General features: G+C 45.8%; 1 protein-coding gene and 2 long non-coding RNA genes across 3 annotated transcripts; 2 read left to right on the plus strand and 1 right to left on the minus strand.

Moving 5' to 3' along the window:
* The first annotated feature begins 333 nt into the window (after positions 1–333).
* LOC106018813 (uncharacterized) lies at positions 334–8,671 on the plus strand. The gene is made up of 4 exons (XR_003498857.3): positions 334–1,675; positions 2,465–2,513; positions 4,765–4,819; positions 5,889–8,671. It is a non-coding gene; the product is annotated as an uncharacterized lncRNA (long non-coding RNA).
* A 7,003-nt stretch (positions 8,672–15,674) lies between these two features.
* On the plus strand, positions 15,675–20,893 carry LOC119717663 (uncharacterized). Its single transcript, XR_005267666.2, has 2 exons — positions 15,675–19,032; positions 20,381–20,893. It is a non-coding gene; the product is annotated as an uncharacterized lncRNA (long non-coding RNA).
* Positions 20,894–22,478: 1,585 nt separating this feature from the next.
* On the minus strand, positions 22,479–25,317 carry LOC101803809 (regulator of G protein signaling 2). The gene is made up of 5 exons (XM_027463155.3): positions 25,160–25,317; positions 24,964–25,065; positions 24,790–24,851; positions 23,884–24,050; positions 22,479–23,453 (listed from the first exon to the last, which is right to left on the minus strand). The coding sequence occupies exons 1-5, from the start codon at positions 25,270–25,272 to the stop codon at positions 23,259–23,261; spliced, it is 639 nt and encodes a 212-aa protein (XP_027318956.2). The 5' UTR covers positions 25,273–25,317; the 3' UTR covers positions 22,479–23,258.
* Positions 25,318–26,709: the final 1,392 nt, after the last annotated feature.

Consider the following 26,709-nt stretch of genomic DNA (forward strand, 5'->3'; position numbering starts at 1 on the left):
TGACCTGTACGGAAAGTTGAAGGGATGGAGTTACATGCAGGGAAGTAATTTGAAATGTGATAACAAAAAATAAATGCATAAGTATCCATTCTAAAGCATAAAATAAATGAATTTGTGAAGTCTGTACTGTGATGTAATAAATGTGAAATGACTCCATCCCTGTGAAGTTCATAAGGGCTCCACTGTAACTCCGTGACATTGTGAATGCTTTGTTGCATTTAAAAAAATAATAAAAAAAAATAATAATAATAAAAAAGTTTTTAATACTGAGATTCCCCAAATCCTGAAGGTTCTTATGCAACAGAAGCTGGACTGCTCGAGTCCTTGGTTACGCCACTTCTCATCTGTGGTAAGGAAAAACTGGTTTAAAAAAAAAAAAAAAAAGTAATGGTGAAGACTGGAGTGTTCTGCACCAGGAGGGAAGTGAAAGGACAGCAGGCACTAAATGTGCAAGGGGTTAAGGATTCAGCTGTGAACTCTGACCTGTCTTCTTGTCATCCTCACTTTTTTTTTTCCCCTGGTGTGTAATGAATATAGTTCTTTCTCTTCTACATATTGGCAGTTATTGCAGTAATTTCCACAAATGTTTTTTCAATCCTAAAAGTTTTCTGTTCTGTACTACATTTTCATGCTATTTTTAACTGTTAGATGACTGTAAAACAAACTGCATTTCATCAGCTGTGCTGGTAATACAAGAGGAGGCATCTTCCTAAACCTCCTCTTTCCTGGCAGCCTCATCACTTGTGATCTTTTTCCAGCTCTAATTTTCTCGGCTATTGGATACTGTGGGTAACTGGATGATGTGAGTAAAGAAGGTTTGTCTTTGGACAAAGTGGAGGTTATCTGAGGTGCAGGTTGCATGTATAAAGATGCTGTATTTTAAAAGTCCAGCCTTCTTATTTCCATCTCTCCTGTCATTACATTTGTCATCTCTCCTACACACTCACGTGCACCCAGCTCTGCTGGAAGTGCCGTAAGAGTGTGAAGGTGCCTCTCAGTGAAACATCATTATCTTGGCAGTCGTTAGTCTTTTAGATCTTCTAGAAAAGATTGGGTGAGAAACATCACGTGGGATCTATGCGGGAAATGTAAGCTGGGTGACAAAGCAATCCAACATAGGTAATATTTATAGAAGCAATGCAATAAATTATCAGGGTTAACAAACGTATAATCACAGAAATAGAGGGAAGTTGCAAGTAGAAGATAGCTCCTCTGTGGTTTTAAACTGGCTCTATCGCTCAGGAGATTTTTCTGTTTGTTGGTGTGCTAATTTCTGATAACTATTATATCACTTGGCTTTTGCAGGTTTTTAAGACTACTGTTGTTATTCCACCAAATCTCCCGTCTTCTCATCTTCCCTTATTATTCTTTAAGTTCCAGCCAAGGTATATCTTGGCTGCTGGGATAAAATGTTTGAGGTATTCCGCAAGGCTTTCAGTGGCAGTCTAGCCAGTGGAGCAGCTCGGCATGTTTCTGTTCCTCCTTCCCTGCCCTACCTCATCGCTCCCCTCCCTTCCTCAGCTCTCTGGACTATGCAGTCCTGCCCCTCCCTGGGACCACTTCTGAGCTGTGACTAACCTAGCTTAGCTTTCTAAAAATAACACAAAAGCTATCATTCCCAGCTCAGTGGCGTTGTCCTGACTGGTGGGACCATGGGCCTGGACTGGAATTTCAGGTAAATATGGGGGGGAATAATGGTTGCTTTGGGTGTTTTGAAAGGATACTGCAGCACATGAAGGAATCCTCTCAGTCCCTCCTTTCTCCTGATCCTCCTTGCAGGATCCTCCTTTCTTCAGCTGGGCAATATCTGGAAGATAAATGGTCTGTGCAGGCAGATCTTCCAGTAACATCATGGTCTAATTTGCATCTGTCTGTACTTTTTCTGCTGAGAGACTATAGGGGAACTGTAGGTTCATATGGAAATAGTTGGCCAAAATATACCAGTCCAGTGAAAAATTATGGTTTAGAGCACGTCTGTCAGAATAAATGCAGCCTGTAGAGCAAGCCCTGAATGGCATAATGGAAAATATTACCCCAGTTGTCCTTGCCTCTGTTGTTTCCTTCCCACCCCATATGAAAAGCATTCTCTTCCTAGACTTTACATTGTGTTTCCTTGAAACATTTCGGTCTCCCTCATGCAAATTATGCAAACGTCAGCATGAGCACTTAAAGATTGTGACAGTGGCACAAAAGGTACAGGACCAAAATAGGTTTCGCTAAAAACAATCAAAAACATGGCAACAAGAGACCTGATTTCCCTGTTATGTATTTAAATTCTTTGGGGATAAATTCTGTTTACCAATCAACAAATCTGACATTCAAAAAAAAAAGTATCTGGATGTTGTAAGAGAGGTTGGGATGCATGAATATGGTTACAGTGATGAAGCAGAAAAGAGATATAAAAGTGATTTCATTTGCTGCCACGCAGCTTTGACAGCTGAAGGAATTTTTGTTCGTGTTTCAGAACAAACTGACCTTCTCGCAGGGGCCAGGCACGAAGCTTTTTGCCAAAGGTGAGTGGCTGGAAACTTCTGAGCATGTGCGAAAAGGGCAACAGTGGAAACTGTTTTTTGTTTGGAACACACTTGTGTGCTGAAACACAGTTATGTGCAAATGTCAGCCTCTTTCTAACCAGGTCTTTTTTCTGTGCATCTAACCAGCCTCAGCACTCTCCGTGTTCCGTGTCGTGCATGCAGGTGGTTACAGCTGCTGTAGTCTCTGGATGCATGTTAATGTTTTTAGTCAAATGGTGCTTCCCTGCCGGCCCTCTCATGGGTACCACTCCAAACCCTCCAGGCAGGAAGCACTGAGACCTTGGTCTAGCAAAGCACAAGTAATGCCGCTTAAGTCAATGCAACTTCTCTTAGAGTTTGCTGATGGCTTGAGGTCCTAAATCGTGATAGGAGCCATCCAGAAACAGCTGCTTTGAAATAAGTGCATCTATTACACATTGCTACTTGTATATTTCAGATTTATATCAGATTTTAAGCTCGTCCAGGACCTCCAGAGGTGTAAGAGGCTCACGCATTAATGGCCTAAAATTAAGCGTCATTTGTCTGACAGGAAAGTTAATAACGTTAGTCTTTGAGGGAACTATTACAGAAAACATAAATAGCAGAACACTGTGTTCCTTTTTCAGTGTCTTGCACTACTCCTGACGCGTGAGCAATCTACCACCACAAATAACATTATCAGTTCAAAATCTCCAGCCAACCATAAATCACTCCTGGGCTAGCGAGGCTCTTGCTGCACAGCAATGTGACCTCTGGCCAGGAAGAGGCTTTCTGCTGTGTCAGATACGGTTGCGTTCGGTCAGAAGCAACTCGAGGCAGTACAGCACAGGGTAGAAATACTGATAGATGTGGGAAGGTGTAAATTCATACAGAATATGTATTGATGAAGTTGTCTTCCAGCTACCCAGAACAGCTGCAGAGGCCAGTAAGTGTTTGCAAGTGGGCGGAGAGCAGGTGCTCGGCAGCATATGGGTTATAGCTCAGAATTAGACACTGTTGATTGCAAACAGCTCACTGCTAGCTTGCGTTGGCGAAGGTAAACCTCTCCATACAAAGGTGTAATACTTGAAAAAAAAATTATTATAGATAATGAAACATTTCTGGAAAGTAACCAGCACTTCCACTTAGAGATTTTTTTTTATCCTAAAAACTATTTCAGAATAACCAGTGTAGATATCTCAGTGTAATATGAGGATATAATTCGCCCCTTTTGAAATGAGCTGGATGTGGAAGAGCAAAACTCCACATTTTTTTATTTATAGACATCTTGGTGGCAGTGGGTGTTGTGTTGTAACTGAGTGCCTACACACTGTCAGCATACAGCAATGTGTTTGAGCTAGAGCCCAAACCGGGAGCTTTAGTGTTTTCCCATCCTCTCCTTTGCATTTTACAAGCTTTTGTAATCCCAACTGCAAAACACTATCAAGAGTCACAACAGATGGATAAAGCATTAGCAAGAATATCAAGATACTGTTTGTCTAAAAAAAAAAAAAAAGAAGTATTATTTGTTTCGAAATTATTGGCTAGGATTAAAATCTATTTTGAAGTCAATGAGAACCTACTGACCCTAATACAAGATGAACTATTCTAAGAGAGCCAGCATAAACATTTAGAACTACTTAGCTATTAGTAGCAGGCTCAAAAACAGAGACAAAATAGCACATTAAACACACACACTTAGTATGCTCTTTGCATACTAAGGAGAAAAAGAAGGGTGTATGGCACACCAGAGCCACAGGAGAGAGAAGGTAGCTTCTGTTTTATGCCGTGATGCTGCAGCTGACAGCATTGTGCATCTAATTGTGAATAGTGTAAGTGTACCCGAGCCATACAGGGAAGTAAATAAGGTCTGCACAGTCAGGTGTGCAGCTGAGAGCCAGGGGCATTCATGATGCTGTTCGTACTGTGCTGAGGGGAAGGAAGGGAAGGAAGGTTGTGCGAAGGCACCACCAGGCAGGCAGGATTTCCTCCTCGAAAATTTTACCCTGGTGAATGACACAGAGCATTGTGTGTTACACAAATCGATGCAGTGTTGTTGTGTGTTATATGTGTAAATCTGTCCCAAAAGAACATAATTATGGATGCAAAAGTGGACATAAAAAAAAAAAAAAAAAAAAGCTCAAATTATTGTTGCTTGTAAGATTTTGCTTAGCCTTCCCTGAGTATATGCATCCAGACATGGTCTTTAATTCTAGAATCCATGTGCTGCTTTGATTTCTGAAGACACTTGACATGCTTACTGTTTTCCTAGCCCAGCCATGGCAGCAGCCCACACGAACTCCCACCTCCCTGCAGATCGTTCACAGGTAGGTGACACACGAAATCCACCTGGAACTGGTAATTTTTGGTGCCCTTCTGTGTTCTCTGGTTTCTGTACTGCTTTGCCACTGCACAGTACGTCTATAAACATAACCCACAGTCACCTTTTGTACTTTCTCATTTTCTCCCCAAACAAGAATGGTCTAGTCTGGACTTTGCAGTAATCTCTGATGTACAAGGCAATCTATCTCCAGTGATGCAGGAAAGGAGCCGCAACCTCTGTCAGAGATCTGTGCCTGTTGATAGGAGGTGCCAGGCCCTGCCTGTGAAGGAAAGCAGGGCAGAATTTAGCACAGACCAAGGGGACTCAGCTGCTCTCCCAGCACACACATAAACCTACTGAGCCTGCAGGGTGGTGTCAGAGCCAAAACACCTGAAGCCCAGCCTGGGTTTCCCTGCAGTAAAGGTTGGTGGGTGATGGAAACGTCCTCCTGCCTGCCTGCACCCTGGCCTGCAGCACGGCTCTGTCCTCACCCTGCTGTCTCACCATGACATTTATCTGTGACCCCATTCCTCATTTCTGCTGAGACCCCATACAGCCCACGGCCTGCCTCCGTACAAGGGGAAGTCCCAGTTCTGCCTCTAGCCTGGTACAAAATCAGAGAGCAGCTGGCACCGGGGGTCTATTTGATAGCACTTTGAGCTATCTGAGAGGTCTGCGTATTGCGCTAGCAGCTTCTCAGAAAGAATAATCAAGTCCTCTAAGTGTTTTAGGAAAATATGGCAAGAATGTGAAGTCTTCTGTTAGAAAAATCGTTGGTGTCATTCCCCAGGGAATTTATTTATAAATAATGTTGCCTTACACTAACTTTCTGTGTACCTGGTCTTAACCCCATTCTCTTTCTGGCTATTGAAATGTTTAAATATAAAATATAAATATATTTTGTTATGCTTATTTACTTTGTCTCTTGCATTTGCAAAGATAAAAGGCTGAGCGCTAAACTACAGCACTTGTACAAAAATATGCAGTGTTAGCGACTCAAATGAAATGTCTGAATTTAGGGTTCTGCTTGTATTTTATCCTTTCTTTCTTTCTGTAAATTTTTCTTCCTGAAGGTCATCTACATTGAGGAGAGCTTTGGTGTGATAAAAAGTGAGGTAAACCCAACATATCCAGGGCAGTTACACTCATCTGATCGGATCCTACAGCCAAGTAGATGGAGGTGCGAGGTGTGGCCTGCACATTTCAGATGAGGCCTTTTCCCCAGGGACCGGCTCAGTGTCCGTAAATGCTCGCTGCCAGACACCACGGCTTGTCCCTGGAAGCCAATGACGCCTGTCACGAGGTAATGTGCTACTAAACGGGATCGAAACTGTGGGTGCCCAACTAGCAGGAATCAAGAAAAAACACCCTGAAACTGTTCAGGCCCTTTCACGCCACGTTTAGGATTTCATTGCAAAGGCCCTGATGTACAATAGCTGCACCCATTTAAGCACAAAGTGTTTCACTGAAAAGTGAGAGACTCCCATGCAGGGGAAGAAAGTACGGAGGTTGCAACACTCCCAGGCAGCTGTGATGAATTCAGCAGCCTGTTTCGACTCTGCGCTAGTTGTGAAACCATCCTTTTGTCCTCAGCGAGGTGAGTTTTGCCTGCCCTTGCCCACTGGTGTGGCTGGTGAGATGACAGGGAGCAGTGTCTGCGGTGCAGGCTGTGCTGTGCTGAGCGGGGCCCACATTGCTGTGCTGTGCTCGCACACCTCACGGCATCAAACCGAGGATTCAGCTCCTGTTTCTGGCTCCTGTGTCGCCTCCCCAGCCTGCCCACAGGTTTTCTGTGGTGTGTCGTCGTTTTGGCAGTTTTGTTTAACCTTACGGGTCTGAAACTCTTATGTTTGTATATCAGAAGGGGAGCACACCCCCCCCTCTCTGTAGTGCTGTGTCCATAAATGGTATTTAAATTTATAAACTGAGAAAAATGGTTGCTATTTTAAGCAGCTGCTTCTGGAAGTCTGGCTCTGACCCTCCACAGCGAGGTCTAAATAATAATTTTTTGAAGTTCCACAGTGTTAGGGTTCTGCCATCTGCAGCAGCAGAGGCTGCAAGCAGAGACAATGACATTGCACCACTTTATGTTAGTCCTAAACGTTAAATGTAATCATAATTCAAAAACTAAAAAACTTTTACATTTTAAGAGAAAGAGGATTTACATTGGAGGAGGATGAGGAGGGGTTGGTAGCTTTGCAGTCTCTTGGACATTTGGAAGTTTTATTTCAGTATTTGTTTTGCAACCACAGGTGCTGTAAGAAGAAAATTGAATTTGTCATGTTAAGCCACAGCTCCAACAGCTGTGGGCTCATGGACAAGGAAAGGAGATTTCAGGAGCTAGAAGTGCTGCCTGAGGACAACGTACTTTTAATCTGTGTGCAGCTCTAAATCAGAAAGACCTAGCCCTGCTTAAAGCAAAATCTCCAGTCTTAAACTTTCATTTTTCATTTTTCCTTGCTGAAACCCTGTCAAATAATCTCACTACAGCATATTACTAAATACCCGCTTAATTAATGTGCCACGATTGATTGCTGCCACTGCTATGGCAGCAGCTAGGAGTTGTTTCCTAACCACCCGACTTTTACTGCTCTGCTTAGGAAGCTGTGTCACGAGGCAGTGTAAGTGACACCGCGCTGACATCTGTGGCAGTGCATGATGACATTTCTGAATGAATCAAAAGGGAAGGGCAAATTTCAATATGTATATCCTGGTGTGCAGCAGTGACTGATATGGAAAATATTAAGAAGCGGCATAATGAGTGGTGTAAGTGGGAGTGCTGTGTGTACGTGGGACTTTGCTAAAAAAAAAAAAAAAAAAAAAAAAAGCTTCACGCTGTCTGACAGTTGTTTGAATAAATCTTAAATCTACAGAGCGAGGGCTGCACCTTCCCGGGCTGACTGATATGAAAAGAAAAATCAAACAAGCAGAGAACATCAGGTTTCTATTCTTAAACTCGGTACATTTTTTTTGTTTTCGTTCAGTGCAATGTGTGAGCAGCAAAGGGTGCACCTCTTTGTGGTAGAGACGGGAGGATGGGGAATGGATGTGAGTCCTTGCTCCTGCTGACTATGAGCGTGGGAACATGCACAGACTCGGCACATAAACACTGTCCCAGCACAGGCTGGTGCACTGGGATGTGTGTGAGGCGTAATTAGCTGCCGGGTGGTTGTTAATAATGTTGTCGTGGCTCACAGCATGAGAGGTCATCCAAGAAAACTCTGCGGGTCAGGCTCTGGGTGTGTTGCAGACAGCTCCTGTGAGAACCGCACGTGCAGGTTTATCACCGTGTGCTATCGAGTATTTGAGAGCTTTGAGTCACTTCTTAGCATTTTCTCAATCAATTAAGTGGCTGAAAGTGAGGAGCAGTTTTGCCACCACGTCCTGCCTCACCGTGCGCTCTCACCACAGCACATGCACAAAAGCCACCACTTGGGACTTTGGGATTTAGGGAGCCAGCTCACTCTCGGCTGCAGAGATGCCAGAGCCAGCATCCCGCTGAGGGTGAGAATGTGTGGGTGAGAGGGTAGGATTGCAACACCCTAAATATAGATGGGAAGTGCCCAGCCCAAGTCTCTGTGGGACCACATTCCAGCCTCTGACAGCAAGGCACGATTCTCAGACCTCGCTTTGGCAGCACAGTGCTGCTTTTACCTCTTTCTCAGGTAACACAACCCTAAAATAAAAGCTAGGAAAGCTTTCATCTGGATGTGTGCATGGCTGTCTGTGCTGTTAAACAAGCTCATCCTAAGGTCTTCCAGTATGAGTGCAGACAGAGAACTTCTAATACCTTAGATTTTTTACCATTTGTGAGGAGCTGCATTTTGCCCTTCCTTAGCTGCTCAATTCAGCAGCAGCTGTCAGCACTATCTCTGTGTGTTTACAGGAGTGTGAAAGACAGATAAAACACGCTGCTCTTGAGCCCTAATTACAACCTCAGCAAAAGCCTTACGAAGCTTTTAAGCTCTGCTTCAGCCCTTCTTGGTTTCCAGATCTGCTCAGTCAGCCGAACCCCTGGTCTCAGCACCTAAGGGTGCTCTGCTCCAGCCTTTGAGCCAGGAGCAGCAACAGCCTCTGCAGGCTTTTGGGATGCCCCCAACACACCAAGTCCCCGTGGTTTTGCCCACTGCCAGTCAGAGGGGGTGAGAGAAGGTATGAATGTCTGCCTGTTGCCTTTCACACCCCTCTCTGGGTAGCATCAGGGTACCCAAAGCCCAGAGCTCCAGTATTGAGGAGTGTGGCTGGGAGCAGGGCGTTACTGTGGGGCCAGAGGGGGCAAACACAACGTGATCCCTCTCCTTGCATGCCCAGCTGCAAACCGCTGCTTGGAGATTTCTCACAAGTGAGCTATCAGCTCTGATAACCACGCAGACCAACATTGCTTTTGCTCTAGTGAGTCAGACGTTAAAGCTGCTGATACTTTCGGCCCCTGGATGATCTGCAGAGGCACAGCAGAGTGTGCGAGGACGTGCTGCTGCTTGTTGGCTTTCATCTGCCGCCTGGCAAGTGTAGCTGGGTGCCAGGCGCTTCCCGGAGCGCAAGAAGCAGGGAGGGCTTCTGTAAATTTATTTGCAATTTCTTTCCTTCTCTGCACTATTTGTCAAGCCATGAGCAGAACCCTCAGCCACCTTTTTTTTTTTTTCTTCTCAGCTTGAAGCATTAACCCTACTCCAAGCTGACGGCAAAGTTGTTCCAAGGACCGATCTGAGGGAAATGAGTGTGACTTGGGTTTCGCAATCCGGGTCTTTCTGCCTGTGCTCCCGTTCCCATGGGCTTTGCTGTGGGAAGTTCTTTGAAAGGGAAAGCTGTAAGACACGGTGCAGTAATGGGATTTTCCTTAAAGGACTTACTACTGTGCTCAGCAGGATCCCGGTGAAGCCACATCCCTTTGAAAGCCGTATTGAAGGGGATATCTGGGGACTTTGTATGTTTCTTCATTTTCCATTTCCTCCCAGGAATGTACGGCAATAAAATAAGGCCTGGTGTTAGGAAATTGCTCTGGAGTTAACTCTGTTTAAAATTTAAAGAGATTCATGAACATCTCTGTTACTGGAAACTTGTTTCAAATGAGAATCCATTTTAGCTTAATGTAATTCCCCAAATGGGCTAAACTAGGAAAAAGCTGTGTACCCGAGCTGGAACATTTCTATCCTGGACCGGGTACTGTGGAATATTTTATTCCACATTAACTATTCCAGCAAATTCTCCTGCGAGGAAAATGCTTAATGGAGCTGCGGAAAGAATTAAAACCTTTTATTTTCCAGTAAACTGAAGCATCACTGTAACCTCATTGAATCACTTAATATTTTCCCAGACATAAGAATCAGGAGGGATATTTTTGAACAGAAAAGTCAAAATTTCTGTTAGACTGACATTTGCAGATGCCAGTCTTTGTACCAACCATCCCTCTTTTTGCAAAAACCTTGTTTTCTGTTTAGATCAGAATTGTCTTCAGAGTGTCAGCCTGGTTTTGGTTTGAGAAGCAAGAAAGATTTATCAGTAACTTCCCTTTTTATAACAAAAATATGCCAAATTTATTGTATGAGAGTCAAGTTCAAGCCAGGGTGTATTTCCTCATTTGTATCCCCTAAATCTAGGCTTCTTCACACAATGAGGTGTCTCATCTTGCGTCCCCATGCACCCAAGCAATATCCTGGTGGCTGGAAGACCTCAGCTCAGCTGCTCACTGAACTGCTAGTGCAGGATGCAGTCCTAATTTTTCAGGCAGCCCTTCTCAGCAAACACTGTTTTCATGAGGCAAGGACAGAAAACTGCACAGCTGCAAAGCTGATGCTTATTACTTTTGCCTGTTCTTGTGGCTTTCCTGCCACCTGGTATTGAATTTCTTTGATTTTCATGTCATACCAATTTCAGGTCAGGAAAACAGTCCTCCTCGTTGCCTTTTGATGCACCAAATCCAGACCAGGCCTCAGCCCGAGAACTGAGCAAGGACGAGGTTGATGCTTCTGTGGCTGATTGTTTGGTTTCAATTTCAGCCTTATCTGAAAGGCTGGACTTGAGAGGAATGTCTGTCTATTCTAAATGTGTGTTTCATATATATCTTATGCTAACGTTAGCAGGTATCTGTATTTTAAATACAGTCATTTAACTTAAAAGCACTAGCTCCATTTGCACTGGATCTGGATCAATAATTTGGATCTATTATATCAGTATTATCATATCACATCGGATACATAGTCAGAAAGAAAATTCACTGTAGCCACTTACAGAGTACACAGGAATCCTGTACCTCACTGTGGTGTATTTTGGGTCTAAACCCAGAGCTGTACCACTTAACTTTCTGTATCAGCAGTAATGAGGGCCATTTTTGAAGCTAAGACTTAAGACAGAGTTGCAGGTGTTTGGAGGGCTTGGTTCCAGCCCTGAAAAGGAGCTGGGCAGTGCCACTGCAGTGTCACCTGCCAGGGCTGGTGCTGGCCGAGTGTCCAGCATCTGCTGGATTTCAGACAAACCCAGACTGTAAAGGTTAATCGGAAACGTCAGTGCTGGCTGCACAAGGAGTTTTTTTTGGAAAACATGTGCTGGATGATCCCCAGGGAGGAGAGTGGCTGCTCTCAAGAAGGTCAATGAAAATAAAGTTGTGCTGGCAGTGCGAAATGAGACGTGCCCATCAGTAACTGGCAAATGTTTGGTGGCACAGAAAAGCTGCATTTCAGAGCTGTTTCCAACCAGAAATGGAGCTCCAAGATCATCTCACAGTTGCTTTCTATCCCTCTGATCAGCTTGTATTGACCAAGGACATATCTGTTTCTCTGTATTTGCAAAAATATGACATGGAGAAAAAAAAAAAAGACATTTGATACAGCTGACTTCATTTTCTCTTGCCAAGGAGAAAATATGGGTGAAAAGGATTCCCTGGGTTTTGCAAGGCAAATTCAGGGAATATCTTTTCAAGCTAGGGCAGTAAATAGAAACGGTAGTTGTGGAATCAGAGAAGACTGCAAGAATAGAAATAATTATCTGCGTGCATCAGGGCTTGGGAAAGGGGAAAGACCTCCTGCTTCAACTTACCCCCGTCCCCTGGTGTTCCTAAAACTGCAGCAGGGCTCAGTCATGGGGCTTCCTTGCTGGAGCCTAGCAAAACAGTGAGTTATGTACCCTCTGCCTGTTTGGGAGAGAGCAATTTAGGAGATGTGGGTTAATTGGAAGCACATATATACTCTAAATACGTTTTCTATGAAGCTTTAGCAAATTTTAGGTGAATGTTCAAGCTGTTCAAGCAAGAACTGTTAAAATACTTGCTTTAATCGGAATTTGTTTGGCCTTAGTCAAACTGTGATTCTGGATACCGCAGAAGAGACCGTGCAGTCAGTAATAACAATAGCTTCAGCTGCTGTGGCTGAGTTGTGCCTGTTTCCAGTAAATCATTTTCTCCATTACAGGTAATGCATGGCAGGGAGAGAATATTTATAAACTACACAGTAAGAAATAAGCATCAACAAGCAAAATTAGAAGTAACATTCATCTCAAATATACTTCATTATTGATGATGTCAGTCCAATTCTATCTAGTTTAGGAAAATATCACTGCTTGGAGGTATCAAAATGCTGTTGAAAATGGCAAATTCAGGTGGTTACCTTAATCACCAGTAAAACTGACTTCTGGCAATGGATCTGTAGCAAGGTGTTATTCAATCTGATATTTGCCTTATAAAAATCTCTACAGGAGTTTTAGAGTGTATTTCGTTGTTCCATAACAGCATGGGTTTTGCTTATACTGGAAACTGCACTCATCACCAGAAAGCCACTGAATACATAAAAATGTACTGCTGGAAGATATGAATTTGCATTGGTGCTTTCCTGGCTCTATTTGGAAATCAACTGAGCTGCTTTGGGAAAATGATGATGCTGTGCTGCTTTGTCCATTTACACTTTTACCCACTTGCATTAAGCCAGTGACTCATAGCAGGACACATTGCCAATGTGCTAAAATTATTTTTAGGCTGTATTTGAACCTTGAACCTCCCAACAAGGCTGAGCAGCGTCAGTAGGTGTTCAGGTGATCTGTAACATGAATTCATTCATTGGATCTTAAACCAGCCAACGAGCTTTTTCTGAGAACCAACCTAAGGTGTCCCCTCCCTATTCAGGCATCACCGCGCTCCCAGCTTTGCTGCTGATATCCACCACGGGGACGTTGCTCCCGCAGTCTTTGAACATCAAAATGTGCTGTTACATGACCGGTCTGGTCAGGTTTTCGAGGAAGGAGGGGCAGAAAATCAGCAGTGCCATTTCCAGATTAATTGCATTCCTTACAGGAGGCTGGTGATGTGCCCAAGGAGGAGCGCAAAGGGAAGAGTATGACAGAGCGGTGATGAGGGGTGTGAACCTGAAGGTCGGTCACCCCACCTTCCTGCCTGTCTGGCTGTGTACTCACCAGAGGGAGAGCAAAGGCTCTCTGCTTCAAAACACAGCCCGGGCTTCAAACAGCCTTCCCTTGAAGGCTCCTATGCCTGAGGGGAAAGGACAAGGACCCTGCCCCTCACCCACGGTCAGGATGTTAACGCTGTTCCCAGCTGATTCAGGCAGGACCCCTGCCTGTGTATCCTAATTCTGTGTATCCTTAGAGCTATCTGAATAGTTTCCCAAAATAGCTGTTTCTTGAGGCAACCTGGTGCAGCAAGGTACCCTGCACCCTGCCGTGGTCCTGCAGCCATAGCTGGTGCAGCCCACTGAAAGCCAATATATTTTACTCAGTGGAGGGTTTGTTTTTTTCTGTTTTGTTTTGTTTTGTTTTCAAGAAGCAGGGCAGAAAGTTCTTGGTTTTCAAGCAGTGACCTGGGACAGAGAGGGAAAGGACGTGTTTCTGTACCCAGGTGTGCTGCCATTCCAGCTCTGTCTTTTCACAAATCTTGGTGTCACACCAGGTGACCCCGAAGTTCTGTTTTTCAAAGGGAGAGCAGATCAAAGAAGCCTGTCTTTTCACAAGTTTTTTTGTTGGCAGAAGGAAGGAAATTTCAGCTGTATGGACAGCACAGCTCATGATACTGCAAAGGATTTATCAGCATTGGGGCCACAGATGCTGCAGACTGATTCAAACTGCATTTTAATGACCTGCTAGGGTCCTCTGGCAGTACCAGCAGATGGACAGACTGCTCAGCACAGCCTGCAAAGTGCACCCAAGGTGCTGGATAAAGGCTGGGAGGTTGACGTGGCTGGAGGCTGCAATGGTCCGGGCTGTGTCCTCCCACCAGAAGGTTCCTCTCTTCCCATAACCTTCCAGAGGCTGGGTGACTGGACAGTCAGGTGGACCAGCCAGCTGATCCCATGGAAAAGAAGAAAAACTTCCTGCCAGACCCGCTTGCTCACTCAGCTGTGCAGCAGCTGCACAGTTGCTAAATCAGATGCAAGGACAGTGAGGGACGTGCAGGGAGCAGGGATGGGGAGGGAGCTCTTCCCAATAAGGCAGCTGCTGCTGGTACGTCACGCTGCAGCGTAACGTGCAAACCATATCCTTAGTCCTTCTGAGCAAAATTCCCTGAATCTGTGCTGGTAGCAATACGCAAGTTCAACCATTGGAAAGCTCACGTGGGAATGCTGATGCTGTCCCAAAGCGTATCCTGTGCAGTGTCACTCACTGCATTTGGCGAGGGAATTGGGAAGGATGTGACAAAACAGCTGTCATCCAGCTGGGGATGTTGCTCAAGGTCCTTTGATACGCATGTTGACATCATGCTGAGATTCTAAAAAAAAAAATAAATAAAAAAGAAGAAGAAGAAAATTAAATGTGGCTGGTTTTGGTAAACTGCTACTAAAATAATTCTGTGTATCCTTTTGTGGTTATATGCAAGTGGCTTATTCCAGGAATAAGCAATTGGCCACATTAGCTCCCACAAGTGCAAACTACGTTTTGTTGCCAGTAAGGCAGCGAAGCAGCTTCATTGTTTCTTTCCTTGTGGCGTGCAAATGTTGATGCTTCTGCCAGCACCCTTGATCCGAGGGGGGATTCCTATCTGCTGGTGATCTGCTGTCAGCTGCCCCCATGCTTCCTGAGTGCCAATTCATCCAGGCTCCTCTGTTCTTTGTGGTGCTAAAGCCCCGTGCAAACCCTGCAGCTGGCATTGTTCTTTGTCTGTATAAAAGAACTTTGCTCCCCTTTTATTTCTTAGTGGTGGTGTTTGTAGTTTTATGTTTTTTCTGGTAGCACCGACACCATCATCCTCCCGCTACCAGGACGAGCACCTGCCTGCGCCCAGCCCGCCCTGCAGGGCAGCAGCAGGGCGATGCTCCGCCAACCCGTGCTTACTCAGAGGAGCTGCTGCTGTCTTTGGATGCTATTTCCTGACTCGCCTTCTTGTTAATGACTGCCAACGTCATTAGTCACTTACTATTTCCTAGTGGAAAATATGCTGGTCTGTATATTGTAACCCTTCCCCTCCGAGTCCGCATTGATCCTACTCGTTCACATACTGACAGGAATGAGCCCCCCCACCCGGGGATGAAACCCCAGTGTAGCAGTGGTTCACAGGGCTGAAGCAGTGTTTGTAGGGTTTGTTCCCCTCACTGGTGCCCAGCCAGCCCCACAATGTCCTTCCTGGCTTCACCTGCCTCATGTCCACCCCGACACAAAGGCCCTGCTGGTGTGGGCAAGCCACAGCCCACGCCAGGAACTCTCCTCTCTCATCTTGCCAATCCCCATGCTCCTGTCATGGGGCTGGAATCATGTTTTGGTCCAGAAAGCCCCCAGGGACTGCTGAAGTGGTGTTTCAGAGAGTCACCCCTCTCTGAGGTGTCTAGGTGCTACTTTTGGGAGCCTGTTGTTACAGTCCAGTCACAGGCACGCTCCCTGCTTTGCTGCGCCAGCCACGCAGCACTACCTGAGATCTGCTGGGTGCTCTGGGGTGGTCTAATTGCTCTGCCCAAAGCTGCAGATCTCTGATATTTCCTAAAATATCATTCTGTCTCTTAACCAAGACCTTATCTCCCTTGTGGGAAGAAGGGCCCTGTCGCGGAGGCACCCATGACTGAACGCGAAGCAGGGCCAGGCCGATGTGAGGCCGCAGGGGGCTGACAGAAACTGCTGACAGAGAACCACTGCGAGTGCTACGGTGCCCGGTGGAGCTGGTTGAGAAATGAGTTTCCTTGCATTACAGCTGTGAAGAGGCAAGGCAGTTAAGGGTCACTTTCAGTAGGTTCCCCTGTAACTAGCAGCCTTGGGAAAAACATACGGGGAGATTTGCTAAAGCTCCTGTGTGTGGTACAGGTGCCTTCTCTGGGAGCTGAAGCACATCTGCATGCCAAGAGACAAATGACCCCTCAGCATGCAGGCTGCTTATTCCAGAGTACAGCACTTTTTTATTATTATTTATTTTTATTATTATTATTATTATGTCGGTGTAATTTGTTGGTTTTGTAAGGAAACATCCAAAAAGAGAAATAGTTTACAAGTGTCTGTGCTCCAGAACACCACACTTCATAAGAACTGTGCACTCTCATCTCCTCAGAGCCAAACAGCTTCAAGACATTATTAAGCAAATGTGACATTTTAGACAGGGATACTTTTTCAGAGAAGAAATACTTGGATGCAGGGAGAGGGATGCCAAAAAGAGAAAAGAGGTTGGCTAGAAAGGAGGGCTGGTGCTCTTCAAGCCATTTCAGACTCTCTGCACACGTAGCTTAAGTGCTGATCTCTGGAAAGATGATCTATTTGTCTTCTAGGTGTTAAATATCCCAATTCTGCTGCCCTGTTCCATGGCCCTGTGTGAAGACCCACACCTGGTGACCCCTGCTAGCTCCAGGAAGATCCCTGGGGCAGAGGGAGACTCAGTTCAGCTGGGAGCTGTCCTAGGCTAAGTATCATTCTTCACTGCTTTCCAAACCTGCCTGCTGGCAATCGTGCTGCTCCAGAGCTCACTTAGCTCAATCCCTTATCTTGGTTCACTGCACCAGCAGACCCCGCAGGCAGCTCTGAGGCACAGAGCACATTTAACACAGCAAGACCTGCAGAGGTCTTCTTAACCTTTGGGAAATTGCTCTGAAAAAGCTCTGCCACATGGATTCTTCCAGTTATTGGAAAGGTTTTACTTCCATGGTTGTCACAAATAGCTGCCAAGGATTCCAGCTTCTCAGCTTTAATAAAGCATACACACTGCTGTGGGGCTCTAGCTGCTATAGCTTCTACCAGGATCAGGAGTCTGGGCCCAACAAATAGTTAGCAAATGTTAATTGTAGGAAAATTGAAAGGGTGACAGTATACATTGCTGCTTTGGTGCTAGCAAAAGGCACGTCCACTATTCCTTCCTCACTGACTTATGGACAGAGCCATATGAATGCAGATCGGGGTCCTGGCCCAGTGAGTTCTCCAGAGTGATAGATTTGGCCCTTATCTGTAAGTGGCTCTCCAGGGACAGAATCTATCTGTGAGAATTTGAAATTAAAACGAATTGGGTCTCTTTGTGTAAAGATAAACCAATGTATTCGTACAGCTGGCTCTGAAGAGTGCCTTGTTTTTTCCTGTATAAAAATTAAGCCAAGAGGCTTTATCGGGAAAATTCTGTGCATATTCAATAGCTCCTGATGTGCTTATACAGGCACCATTAGCCTGTTGAAACAAGTGTTATCCCTCTAGCAGTACGAAGATGCAGCCAGTTGGATCGTGTAACTACGTAACTCCACCCTTCCAACCAAACAGCTCTTCTACCACCTAATCCTAAGGTCACAACTGTTTTTTTCCTCAGCTCTCAACCATGACCCATTTATGCTGCAGATTTTACTTGGCACTTCCACCTGGAAGAGCCAAGCTGCACTGCTGCAGCATGAGCTGTGCTCTCCCTGTGGGAATGGAAGGATCCTGCTCCCAACCCCTTGTATTCCTGCTGGGAATACAAGGTGCAAAAGCAATCCTTCAGGCCACTGATGGCACTGAGTGCAGCTGGAGGAGCCCTGGCCTTCCTGGCTGTCATTTCTCTCCTTGCTCAGACTCCTGGTCCCAGCCTCGGAGTGGGTATCAGGCAGTGTAAACAGCAGGAATCAGACGCAGCCAAATCGGGAGACAGCTCAGCTCTGCAAACAGACGCATGAAGCCTGGGTGGACGCCAGGGCGGGCAGCCACACACGACAGATAATCTCCGTGACGCAACGCGAAGCCCGCTGGAAGCAGGAGGACCTCGGAGCTCCATGAGTCTGCAGTTGCCACAGCCCTGTCCTGCTGCAGGACTGCTCTGACACCTCCCGAGCTCAGCCCCAGCAGCAGCCCTCGTCTCTGGCAGGTCCAGGCAGAAGGGTTAATGCTGTCAGCCTTTACAGAACGGCTGAGCCAGGAGGGTGCTAGCCCAGTGCCTCACTGCCCCTCTGTAATGCTCGTGTCCTTTCACGTCGCTGTTATTTCAATTTCCCTTTGACATCTGTGAAGGCGAAGGAGCACACCAGCTAAGTAAACAGCCCGCTCTGCTCCTAAGTGCCTTTTCCATATTGGCCAGCCGACTTTCCAAGCCCTATAAATTTTAGATTAGTACCATGTCCTCTGAAAACCCAAAGTCAGGCTCCGAGCCAGGAGGCCACAGAGCTGCTCTCTGTCTAAATCTGTAATGCAGAAACACAACTTATTCCATTAGATCTGAAGTGGGAAAATTGGCTGGGAAACACAAGTACTAATTTCTGTCAATTAGATTATCTTGAATGGGATATTTAATATTTTAATGGAACATCATGTAATTGCTGCTCATGGGTACTTTGTAGCTGTTGGAAATTCTGATCTCAGTGCTTACTCTAATGAAAGGTTGCCAACAGACACAAAGGACTCGCGTTTGAAACTCCTGCGTAGGAGAACTGTTGGGACTATTTTGCCTGCGTCTCTTTGCTGGCCAGCTGTCATTTTGCAGCTACAGCACTGAGGATAAAGTCAATTAGTGCATCTACAGAAGTGTATGAGGCTAACCTCTGCGGGGTGTTCCTGAGGATGTTCACCACAAATCCTGCTGCAGAGACTCTGTAAAAAATCAGAGTGCTTAAAGACAGTGAGCTGATGGGACCATATAGCTAGCACAGTAACCCTCAGAAAAGACCTCCTACACAGTTGTGTCAGGGCACTGATGGCCTTAATTGTCCTGATCAGGCCCACCTGGGTCCCCCACACCTACTGCCATGGGGTGAGGGCTTAATTTAAGCTCAGCCTTGATTACCCTGCCCCTCCCTGTGTTGTAGGTGCAGCCTTGTGTCTGTCCCTCTCTCCTAGGTGGATCTTGGATCTATATTGCAGGTATGTCTATCTCCAGCCCTATTTCTGTGCTGTCTGTGGTATGGACCATGGGTTGATGTTGTAGTCGTTCCAGCAGTCATCCCCATCTCCTGCTGCTCCCTGGCAGTTTGTTCCTGGCATGCGTGAGGGACACCAGCAGTTGCTGGACTGGTGGGATGAGGAGAAGCCATAGGTAATGCTTTGCCACCTGAAGGAAGATGCTTGGGATGTTGTCCCAGGCTCCAAACAGTTTTTCCCCACTTAAATCATATTAAGCCAAATTTGCAGAAATACATTTACATATGAAAATCCCCAGACTTCTAAAGGTTGATGATTTTGTGCTGCATAAAAGTCACCAAGTTGTGAAGTCCCATCCAAGGAACCCTTCCATGAACGTGCACGCCTGCCTATAAAGCCCTGCAAAGCTGTCATCAGCCTCCTGTTCTCCAAATAGGATTTTGGAATTTCAAGTGGAAATGCATTTTTATTTATAGTCTTGGTACATTTTTTGACCACAATAAACAAATATAAGGAGCAACAGCAGCGCATTTCAATTTGTTTACAGGGTGGCATTGTTTTCCCATTGGCCTGGAGTGGTGAGTCAGCTTTGCTGTTTAGCTCACCCTGTTCTCAGAGGTCCTCTCCAGCCTTTGGGCCAGAGTGCACTTGCCAAGGGTCAGCTGCCTTGGCTTCTTGTTGTAAGAGATTACTTGTTTCCTTCTTGATAGCATGGAGGGCTCTCAGTCAGATAGCCCTGTGCAGAGCAAATTCTTTAAAACAGGCTGTTGCCAGATGCAGGCATTTGAAAATCATGACCTAGTTTCCTCAAATTGTCACACTGTAGTTAATATTTCCAAAAAATATATATACAATTTAAGCAGAAGCGTTTGTGTTCTGGTTTGGGGATCTACAAGGGGTGCGCAGACTCAGATTGCAATTTCAGTTTTTTCTGCATAATTGTAGGGGTGAGAAATGTATCTTTTGATCTGAAAGCAGGGGAACCACTTGCCTCCAGCAACCAGAGCTGTAAGAAAAGCACAAGATATGGGGAAACTAGAGGCTAAAAAAAGAAAGTGATCCATAGATAGTTAAGAGTTGCTTTTTGTTCTGTGTCTTTCAGTTAGGCAGGATCTCCTATCCCAACGCTGGCTGTGTTAGTGGTGCATGAGCCAGCACTGACTTCTTGGGATCAGCCAGGACTCGTGGTGCTGCTGGAGGCTGTGACAGCAGAGCTGGGGTGCCCCCCTACCACCACCCTCTGGGAGGTGTCCAGTTCTCTGCATCCTCAGCTTTTTGCAGCAAGTCCTTTCTCTAAAAAAGCAAGCTTTGTTTGCAGACTGACGTGCTCACAGCCTGTTCTCATTTGCAGCTATGGTTCCTGGAATGATGTTGCCCAGAGGCATCCCTTCTCTTTATTTTATTCTGCCTGGGAGGCTGTCAACATGGCCAGGGGCTGGAGAAACTTGACAACATGATGAGAGCTTTATTTAAAGATATATATATTTAAAAAAAAAAAAAAATAGAACCATGCCCTGGCCTTACCTTTGCCTGCAGGATCCCAGCTCTGCTGAACCATTCCCAGAGCCACCTTTCCACACCAGCATCGGTGGGGAAATCAGCAGCTCATTTGTTGCTGTTGGATACTCATAGCAGGGCAGCAGTTTTAACCATAGCTGCAAGGGTGCCCCCAGTATGGAAGCAGCACCTCTTAAAGCAGTTGGTATGTTCGTGCTTCTCCACGAAGTGTTCATAGCAATCTTCCAGAGGCGATAGGGCTCCCGACATGCCTGTACCAAACTTTATGATGAAGCTTACCCTGGGAGCTGGGAAAATAGGGCTCTTTCTGCAAACTGATAAAGCAGTAAATAGATGTGTCCACAGATGTGTTGAGCATTTTACTGAAATTAATAATTCTTTGTAGTTGTTGATGCATCAAAGTGTTGTGCTACAAAGCGTACCCTTGAAATCAGGGCTCTCAGGCTGCATTAAAACCTTCCCGGGGCCTCGGCACAACTTGGCTTCTGATACCCTGATGGCATGCTCAGTGCAAGCTAAGGAGCTGCCTGCACAGACTTCAAGTTCCACGTAAACAACTCAGATATTAAGAATATACAAGAATAGCCCTCAGGCAGTGATGCCTTGCCTAGCAGCCCCACCTAATTTTCCCCTCTGGACTTCAGGCTGTGCTATAAGTAGTTCTGGCACCTGCTGAAATTAGAAATGTTTCTTTCCCTGAAACCAGACACCAGCAATGGTTAATTACCATGATTGGCACAGATTGATGAGGCTTTACTGAAGCCAATGAAATTTCATGGAATTATTCCTGCCCTGGCTCTGAGTCATTAGTAGGTATAATTCTGGCTATTTTTATGCTCTTCAAATTTTTTTGGATTATAAAAGCACTTGTCAGCACCAACCTTTTCTCCTGGTTAGGTATTGGGGGAAAACTTTGTTATAGTACATTATCACTCAGATTTTATTTTTTTGTGTGCTTATTTGATGTAGATACAACCAAACTTTCTGATTAGTTATAGGAGCCAGCTCTCACAGGTAAAACTCAGCCCTGGAAATGGGGCTGTGTTGCTTCTGTGTTTGCTGCTTTCCATGTATAGAGACAGTATAATGTGTGTACTTGTGTATGTGTATTGCAGGACATCTAACAGCATATGGATGCATAAAATAGCTGCCTTCCCACAATCTTTGGGTGCACAATTAAAATAGGAAATCCTGTAGCGAATTTTCTTGGTGTATGAAGTGGATCCCTGTAGAAGTGACTGCTGTAGGTATATATGGACCAAACAGGTAAAGCTGGGACCTGAGGAGTGTGGTCAAAGCAGCTGGAGCCAGGATGTTGAGCAGCCCTTGAGCTCAGAAAGCTTGCAAATTATGGCTTACAACTGTGGGACTGTTGGAGGTAATGCTTTGGGATGTTGTCAATTAGAAAAAGTATCCATGGATGAAGGATGACCAGGAACGTTCCCTGCTAAGGAGTGCTCACACAGCAGCAGTCAAGTGGTTTCATTACAGTCCTACCTCCACTGACACTGCAGAGGTTTGCAGCCTGAAAATCAAGTCCTGCTTGAAGCAGGGGTCTTGAGCAGCTGTGCTGCTGCAGCAGTTACAGGTACCTGTGTTCCAGGGAGCATCCTGAGGGAGCTCCAGCAGCAATGCTGCTGCTGTTTTCTGGATGATTTGTTGTCATCCCTAGCCATGCATGCAAACTGCACTGTCCTAGAGATTATTTCCATGGGGAGGTAGCTAAAACAGGATGTGCTGAAGTTTATCTCCCCTGTTACACTTCCAGGCTCTGAGGATTTTTACTTTGCTAAAAGCAACCTGCCTGCTAGATTAAGAAGTAACAGCTTAAAAACTACCCTGGAGATCACACCCATGAGAATGGCTACTGCAGAACACCCCCTCCAGTGACAGACCTTGTATCTGTGTGCAAAACAAACAACAGAAGCAGCTTTGTATCAAAATAGTTTATTAAAAACAATAAGACTTCACTGAAGCTTGCTGTCCTCAAGACAGAATTATGACATTGTTGCAGAACTCAACACAATCATAATCCACCTTTAGGTATAACACTACATAGCTCCTGTTCGCTGTGGCCAAGTTTTGCCTTCCATCTGGCTTTGTGCAGCCCTGCTGGCACAATCCAGCCCTGGATGCTCCCCCTGTTCCCAGGGGGACATCCCTTCCTCACTCCGCACAGCGCAGTGACAGGGGTAGCAGTGCCTACAAGTCACACACAGACCCACATTTCTCTGCAACTGGTGTCAGTTTACACAACCGGTGTTAAAATACCGAGTGACTGATGACAGCAATACTGGTTGATGTTTAGGAAAAATAAATACCCAGCTTGAGTTCCCAGCACTGCCCAGCTGTACAGAGCCACTTCTGTTTACAAGGAAGCCCTGTTCTGACCTGCTCTATCAACACCACAGCCGTGACAAGGACTTTACACTGCACAGCTCAGTCTGAGGCGTGGAGGCACCTTTCCACTGCAGCACTCAGATAAGTGCACAGCCAGCAGCTGCCTGGCACACTTCTGCTGCCAGCTTCGGGTGCCCTCTAACAATGTCATTCTTTACCATCAGCTTTCACTGAAGTCAGTAGTTGTCCTTTTGCACCATGGAAAAGGAGACTGAGTACTCAGTACCTCAGTCTTTCAGGTCAGCTGTGGCTTGCTTCCTCAGTGACCAAAAGGCTTCTCCTTGCAAAGAGCAAGCTCATAGCTCCACAGCTCATGTCCCTTGGGCAGCTCCGGTGATAGGTGTCTTCTTGCACAGTTCCTGGTAGAACTCGGATTCCAAAAAGCGGGGGTACGAGTTGTTCTCCATTAAGCTGTAAACCCTCTTCTGCGCTGCACTGAAGCAAGTATGCGTAGCTTCTTGGATGTTCTGCGCGATTGTGTTCTTGGTTTGGAAGTCTATGTTTATCTGAAACACAAAGAAACAACATTTACTTCTGAGAACTGAATTCAAACAAGTGTAACACACCAAAAAGAATTTCGGAAAAAGTTTTCAAAAAATCCTGTTACTACAGGGTTATATTGATTTAGTTTCCTTTAAAAATTCATTAACGCAAAACCCAAAGTAATTCAGATGATTACTATCTTTCAGTGCTAAATTCAAGCATTACAGGTGTTCAGTGAGACTGTTGGTTTTCCCCAGCTTAGATGGAAACTCCCTGAAATGCTCTTTGTGCCATAGCCCAACTTGGTGCTAAGGCAATTAGAGGTGAGTTGTATTTGTTGAGACATGTATGTTGCATTTCAGACAGCTGTGTCCCAAAAGGAGTTCAGAAAAATAAAGTAGGGCCAAAAAAATCATACAACAAGGCAGTTATGTTCAAATAGGTTTTCTTTACCTCTTTGGGAGCCTCCTTCTCAATGAAGTCATTGTAGATCTTCTTTGCTTTTGATGTGAGCTTCTGGGGTGACTTGGTTTTCTTGAAGTCCTCGCAGGCCAGCCAGAACTCGATGTTCTCCTCGCAGAACTCAGACTTCAGAAAGGCTCGGAAAGCAGCAAGACCATCTAGGGAAAGGAGGGGAAAAAAAATACATCAAGTAAGTATTTCAGGAATCTTGAATCTACCCATTTATCACATCTGTTCCTACCAAAACACTTTGCTCTGTTTCTGATCTGTTTCTTTCTGGGATGGCAATGAAAAGTTTGCTTTTATGTATGCAAGCAAACTAACACCCTAACAACTTGGCAGGCTTCAAGTTAGTCATTTTTAGATAAACACACAAACAAAAGCCATTTCTAGTCATTGTGCTCCCTTTTATGATGCCGGCACATATAAAAATCTTTTCTCTAGATGGGATCTCACGTATTAACCTTCAGACTGGAGTAAGTATTTATGACAGGGCTACAACCCCCTGCAATACTTCGTGCAATGGAAAGGATGACTCAAAGGTTCAAAGAGCAAACAGTAATATTTCTTAGTCTCTTTCGCTTTGCTGCTGTGCGCTCTTCCTTATAGAGCTACAACAAAACCTGGAGAGCACTGAACTTTGCTGCAGAACCCTGCCCAAGTTTTAATGCGTCTGTCTTAGATAAGCAGAGAGCACAGTGAACAGCCTATGGCAAAGCCAAGCTGACAGGTATGGTTTAACTACAGAGCTTGCAGCTCCCTCTGGGAGGAGAGCACTCCACGGCAGGGGAATTCCAGTGTTTTAATACTGGTTCACAAAGCAAGGCACAATCTCTTAAAGACACGAAGTTCCCCATTGTTTTAGTCTTAAATGCTAGAGGTTGAACACAAACTTACATTTGTTAGCAAGGAGTTCATCAAAGGCTTCTGCCCACAGCCGAGCTTCTTCAGGGGAAGGCCTGCGGAGAGCCACAGAGAACATCAGCATCTGCTCCTCAAGCTTGAGTTGTTGGTTGTTTTTTAACTTAGTGCAATACTGGAGTTATTTAATCAGAAGCAGCTGTAACTTACCTGTAGTAGGCATGGTGCTTCCCCCCCTTACTGGCTTTCACGTTGCTGGAAGCAGAGGAGTTCTGCAGGAAGTAGCTCAGCCTCTTCTTCCAGTCCTTAATGCTAGGAGAAGGGAGAAGCGCCTTTAGCACCGGGGGCACCCAGCATGGACCCAACCTCCCCGCACCCCACCGCTGCCCGCCGGGGGCACACTCACATGGTGCGCTTCATGCGGCCCTTCTCCGCCTCCTCCAGCTCCCCGCGGCGCCGCCCGCCCCGCTCCGAGTGCCGCCCTCCGGGCCGCAGCGCCAGCAGCATCGCGCTCTGCATGCCCCGTGCCCTGCCCGCACCCGCACTGCCCCGCCGCCCGCCGCGCGCCCCTTATACAGGCCCCAGGCCACGCCCCCCGGCAGGGCCACGCCCCTCGCGTGGGATGAGCGCGCCCCCAGCCCCCGCCACGCCCCTCGGGTGGGCACGCCCCCTCCATAGGCCACGCCCACCGCGGCGCGGCCCCGCCCGGCATTTGGATGCGGATGGTGCCTTTTTTTCTTTCCCTTTTTTTCCTTTTTTCCCTTTTTTCTTCCCCTTTTTTCCCTATTTCCTTTTTTTCCCTTTTTTCCCTTTTTTCCCGTTTCTTTTTTCTTTTTTTCTTTTTTTTTTCTTATTTTTCCTTTTTTCTTGTTTTTTTCTTGTTTTTTTTTCTTTTCTTTTTTCTTTTTTCTTTTCTTCTTTTTATTTTTTTCCTTTTTTTCTTTTTTTCTATTTTCTTTTTTCTTTTTTTCTTTTTTTTCTTATTTTTCCTTTTTTCTTTTTTCTTGTTTTTTTTCTTGTTTCTTTTTTCTTTTTTCTTTTTTTCTATTTTCTTTTTTATTTTTTTCTTTTTTCCTTTTTTTCTTTTCTTTTTTCTTTTTTCTTTTTTTTATTTTCTCTTGTTTTTTTTTTTTTTTCTTTTTTCTTGTTTTATTTTTTCTTTTTTTTTCTTTTTTCTCTTTTATTGGGGGGGCGAGTTTTGTGGGTTTTGTTTTGTTTTGTTTTGTTTTTTACGGGAATTTTTCAAGGAAACACAGTGCATATCCCACAGACTAAACAAGCAAACAGGCAAGCAAGAGACAAGGGTCCGCCCTCACCACACCGCAGGGTGGCCACATGTTTGGGGTGCCGCTTTCCATTCCCCACAGCCTGCCGCCCCTAACTCAGCTCTGCCGCCCCGTGCAGCGTCCAGCATCCCCATCCCGCCCTGCAGCCCCTCTCTGCAGCCCCTCCCCATCCTGCAGCCCCACAAGAGCAGCCGCAGGCTCCTCTTTTCCCAAAACCCTGCCTTCAGCACAGCCCTGCAGCATCGGGGCCACAGCAGCATCCCCTGCCCCTCCAGGCAACCAGCCCCCAGCCTGGCATCCCCTGCTCGCAGACCGTGCACAAAGCCATGCAAAGGTGTTGTGCCTTGGGTGAGATATACCCAGGGCCAGTGAATTCTGTTTGCTTTGTGAACACACCGGCACAGGGATGCTTTCCGGCACTGGTTGTAAGTCCTTTGCAAGACCAGTAGGGGCTCTGACAGGAAAGCCAAGTTCAGAGCTCTGCGTGTTGCCAAACGGCTTTTGCAGCCCGTTAGCCTTGTACCTCACACAGCGACTTGTTACAGGAATTTATTACCAGGCTGTTACCCCAGCAGGGAGGGGATATGGAAATGTTAGTGGCGTAAGGGCACCGGCACCTTTGCTGACGGGAACTTGCCAAGAGGAACCGAGGGCAGGCTGTGCCTGCGTG

The sequence above is a fragment of the Anas platyrhynchos genome, chromosome 8, assembly GCF_047663525.1.
Source record: "Anas platyrhynchos isolate ZD024472 breed Pekin duck chromosome 8, IASCAAS_PekinDuck_T2T, whole genome shotgun sequence".
Lineage (NCBI taxonomy): Eukaryota > Metazoa > Chordata > Aves > Anseriformes > Anatidae > Anas > Anas platyrhynchos.

What these genes read in the sequence shown, in the direction of transcription:
- LOC101803809 (XM_027463155.3), bottom strand. Translation starts at nt 25,272, where the DNA reads ATGCAGAGCGCGATGCTGCTGGCGCTGCGGCCCGGAGGGCGGCACTCG. An exon ending in AAGCACCATGCCTACTACAG is followed by an intron (nt 24,852 to 24,963) that starts GTAAGTTACAGC and finishes GGCTCTCCGCAG; the next exon opens with GCCTTCCCCTGAAGAAGCTC. An exon ending in TGAACTCCTTGCTAACAAAT is followed by an intron (nt 24,051 to 24,789) that starts GTAAGTTTGTGT and finishes TCCTTTCCCTAG; the next exon opens with ATGGTCTTGCTGCTTTCCGA.